The sequence below is a fragment of the Plodia interpunctella genome, chromosome 9 (assembly GCF_027563975.2).
Source record: "Plodia interpunctella isolate USDA-ARS_2022_Savannah chromosome 9, ilPloInte3.2, whole genome shotgun sequence".
Taxonomy (NCBI): Eukaryota; Metazoa; Arthropoda; class Insecta; order Lepidoptera; family Pyralidae; genus Plodia; species Plodia interpunctella.
In genome coordinates this window covers 1,177,456-1,181,908 of record NC_071302.1, presented here as the reverse complement: position 1 = coordinate 1,181,908, position 4,453 = coordinate 1,177,456, and the positions used below count along the sequence as shown (strand labels likewise).

The 4,453-nt window shown below is 35.5% G+C and overlaps 1 protein-coding gene across 1 annotated transcript; it reads left to right on the top strand.

Annotated features, from left to right (window-relative positions):
- Positions 1-2,761: 2,761 nt before the first annotated feature.
- Positions 2,762-4,135, top strand: LOC128672595 (uncharacterized). The gene has a single exon (XM_053749845.2). It carries the CDS (start codon positions 2,868-2,870, stop codon positions 3,459-3,461), a length of 594 nt encoding a protein of 197 aa, XP_053605820.1. The 5' UTR covers positions 2,762-2,867; the 3' UTR covers positions 3,462-4,135.
- The last annotated feature ends 318 nt before the right edge of the window (positions 4,136-4,453 follow it).

Genomic DNA, 4,453 nt, shown 5'->3' with positions numbered 1-4,453 from the left:
TAGCCTCATTAAAGCCCTGTTGAAATTTTTAATGCTGAGGCTGGGCGTTTCCAAAAAGACCAAAAGTTTTTGTCGGACTATCGCCCGTGGGAGATATCAACCCCTTCGCTGCATAGGTCTGAAGATAAAATTTTATCGTGGCAACAGTTTAGGCGATGCCGTAAAATGCGCACTTATTTTTACAAGTTAGTTTTATTACTAAGTTTCAATACACCGCGTCAATACGCGTCGACGTCAATTGAATATATCCTGTTTGACCATTTTCTTCTTTCTTTCTCTGTTTCATGTTTTTTCGTATGTAGAAGAAGATAGTGACAATAAAAATACTGTGTCAGAGCCAAGTGGGATACTGATAGGAGGAACAGTTTGTCAATGAGTATCGTTATGAATTATGTTTCAATGCCTCTGAACCGAGAGATCCCGGATTCGTTACCGGTCGGGTCATGATGGAAAATGATCTTTTTCTGATTGGTCCGGGTCTTGGACGTTTATCTTTATATATATTTCTTATAAAATATAGTATCGTTGAGTTAGTATACCATAACACTGGTCAATTTACTTCGGGGCTCAATATGTGTGATTTGTCCTAATATATTTATTTATTATTTATTTCAGTTTTATCCCGAAAGTTGACTGGTAGATTGCTATCAGTAAGTATGCAGTAAGTCCGCCATTTGTACCTGTTGCTTAATAAAGTTTAGATAAACAAAGTATCAGATGCACTTTCACCCGTGCAGATTAACAAAATTTAGCTTTCGAGATACTGTCAGTTTTTACTAAGAGATAAAGATATATTTTATCCTTTCGTCCTCCATACAGTTGTATACCTCAAGGCTGTGGGCCGTGGTCATTAAGCGGAATGAAACACACACAACGGCTCTCTTAGCAATATTAATAGAGTGGTTTGCCATTGCCTTCTCCATCTTACACACTAGGTGATACATTTTCAATTGGAGTGCGTTTTTTTCTTTCAAGGCAAGCAAGTGGTGACCTAAGAAAACTACTAACAATAAGTCAGATTGGTATACACATGTGGCACGAGTAGGATTCGAACCTGGTACCTTTTAATCTCAATGTACAGCTTGTTCTATTTTCAAATAGTGTTTATTTTTAATGGTAAAGTTTACAGGGAGATGATGGAGAGTGGCGTGCCGGATAAGTGGGCCGTGAGAACGGGCGGACGTCTGGCGCCCGTGTCCGGCCCGGATGCCGTGTTTTGTCTTGCTTTTGAGCGGGAGCTACATAAGTTGTGTTGTTTACCCTTTTTAAGAAAAGAGAGTTTGAAGGATAATGTTGATAGGGAAGTGGTTTCTTTTCGTGTTGGTGTCCGATTATGTTAGCTGTAGGCAACTATATAGTCATAAAGTAATTTAAGGTCTTGACTAATGGCTTATACCCGTGTATTTACTATTTAGCGGCCGCAGTAACTATAATTAAATAAATAAATATATTAGGAAAAATCATACAGACTATGCTAGCCCCAAAAGTAAGTTCGAGACTTGTGTTATGGGATACTAACTCAACGATACTATATTATATAACAAATACATATATATATAAATATCCATGACCCGGGCCAATTAGAAAAAGATAATTTTCCATCATGACCCGACCGGGGATCGAACCCGGGACCTCTCGGTTCAGAGGCTAGTACTCTACCACTGCGCCACCGAGGTCGTCAATTATAATTTTCAATCCAATATTTCAACATTTTTCATCTTTTCTAATGCCGACTCCACGCTGTCGTCGAACAGTTTGCCAAAAGTCGAGAAGTGTCCAAGTTCGGCGACAATGTGGAGCTGCCATATGAAATGAAAGACATTGATAAAAATTTGATGGTGGCGCTAGTGTGCGGCCAGATTGGCCCATAAAATACCCACTACATCAGGAACGATAAAGCTGATAGTTCTGTCCTTGATACATTTTCAGCTACTCAGTAATTTCCCGATAAATTAGTTTGCATGGAGCTACTCTACGTCGTCTGCGTCACTCAGTCAATATTGACTTTGCGGCTAGCCTTATCGCAGAGATATCAGGTATGTACAGTCGGGTACATAATTTATAATTTATTTGCAAACATGTACAACAACATAAGGATTACAAAATATTGTGCAGTTAAACATGTACCCAGTGAGGGTACAAGTTTAACTGCTTAGAGTATTTTATATTACAAAATTATTGCCGTATAACTAGCATATTGCGTACTTAATACAAATAATGTTAGAAAGATATGGAAATATATTTACATACTGTTCATAAAATACAGATTAAACGTCTCAGATCACACACAAGCAACTATGTTATTACATCTTATTAATTACAAGCCTGGTAATTTCAAATGGGCGTCGTAATATGAGAGTCGTATATATTCTACCTATTCTTTTTTAATGTAATTCAAAAAGTGTGTAAAAATATATTTTTATTTCTGATACGTTGATTTTCAATTATAGAATGTACTTTATCAATTCATGAATTTAATTTATATCACAAATAAAACTATTGTCTTTTATGAAATAATTATTATCTTTAAATAACGAAAATACTCAACTTAACAATTGTCAAACAATAAAATCAAATAACACTAATTTTAACGTCGAAAATTTAAAATGGTTTGTTGACACATCCCGTAGCTAGAAACAAGTATGTTTGTAGCTATTGTAGTCGTTCCAAGACTGTGCTTAAAATTGCTTTTGAATATTCAGGCATACAAAACACAACAACTAAAAACTACAAACTCGCGCCGGCGAATAGATGTAACACTTGTGTTTGCGACTGTACAAAACAACACCTCGTCTTGAGCTGTTATCTCACAAACTTGCAACAGTTAGCATCCCTATTGTGTTGTTGTTTGCTTCAACCGTCCAAAAATGAAGTTTGTGTATTTATTGTGTGCCATTATCGTTTTTATAAGTGAAGTCAATAGTATCGACGTACAAACAGCCGATGCTACAGAAAAAAAAAAGGTTATAGCTGAAGATGGAATATTTCTAAGAAAACTACAAGATAAAGAACAATCTACTAGATGGAACGACATTCTAGCTGATATACTAGTAAACACAGTGAGTGGATCAACAAACAACGCACAAAAGGAAGAAACTAACGAAAAAATCGAACACGATGGATTTCTGAAAACACTTTTTAGTAAAACCCTGTATCTGTACAAATACTATGTCTACGATAAATTCAAAGTTGCTGCTGACAATGACGTTAAAATAGTCGAACCAGAAGAGTGGGCAGGTGATCCAAATGATAACGTGGAAGTTTTTAAAACAAATCGAGTGAAAGGAGAAAGATGTACAACATGTAATGGTACAAATAACGACGATTGTCCACATGGAATGCGTAAAAATGATGACGGAAAGTGTATGGCATCTCCGCTAATGATTTCTGTGCCTGAATATTGTCCGAAGGGGTACAGGAAAGACCGTTGGGGATATTGCAGATTCGTGTTTAATTTTTGATTTTTGTTCATTGGGTATCAAGTGATGTCGCAGAATTTTATAACCTTTTGGGTGAATTAACACATGATTCATTCTAGTGTTTTATAATCTAGGCGATAATAATAATATAGAAAAAAAATACTTAATTAGAAATGTTTTGTCAGATATTACATATTTATATTCAATGTCAAAGTACTGCAACGAGCTAAGTGTCAACGCGAACTGATGATCACTATTTGGAAGAGGAAAGTTGGTTTCTTTGGCCACATACAAAGGGGACCCCAGTTTGAATTTCTAAGTCTGATTCTTGAAGACAAAATCCCTGGCAAAAAATCTTCTGGCCGCCCTCGATGAAAGTGGTTTGATGACATAAAGGATTGGACCGGACTTAGATACAACCAACTGAAAATAGCGGCCCAAAGCCGCGAGGGTTTCCATATGCTGACCTCCAAACTTCAATTCGAAGATGGCACCCCATGATGATGAAGTCAGGTTTTCGAAAGAGTGTGCAGTGTTTTAATGTGTACAGTGTATGTCACGTTCAAACAAGTGAAGTGAAAAATGTAAGTTTTATTTCTTCCATTATAGTGAATATTAAATGACGCGCCTTTGTACTTTCTTCAATACATTTGTTCTAATACAGCGAAACTTTATTACAATGCAAAATGAACTCTAATATAACATTTATCTCTGAATCTTTTGCATTTTTTAATTCATTTTCATCAAGATGAATACGCAAATAAATCCATTGTGAGTAGAATAAACATTAAATTTTTTATTGTTATGTTGGAAAGTATTTTAATCAAAATATACCTTCTGTTATATTAACGTTTACGGTTTTAAATGTGAAATCACGTATTTTACAAATAGCAAAAATTAAACAATAAGTAGCTCCGTTATTTATTTTTTTTCAAATTCTATCTTGTGTAAGCACAGACTTCGAAGAGTTATGAAAAAAAATTATCAACAAACTTTTAATAAAGGGAATTCCCTTGAGAACTAGAGTCCGTAAA

Coding starts and splice junctions, on each gene's coding strand:
- LOC128672595 (XM_053749845.2), top strand. CDS start 2,868: ATGAAGTTTGTGTATTTATTGTGTGCCATTATCGTTTTTATAAGTGAA.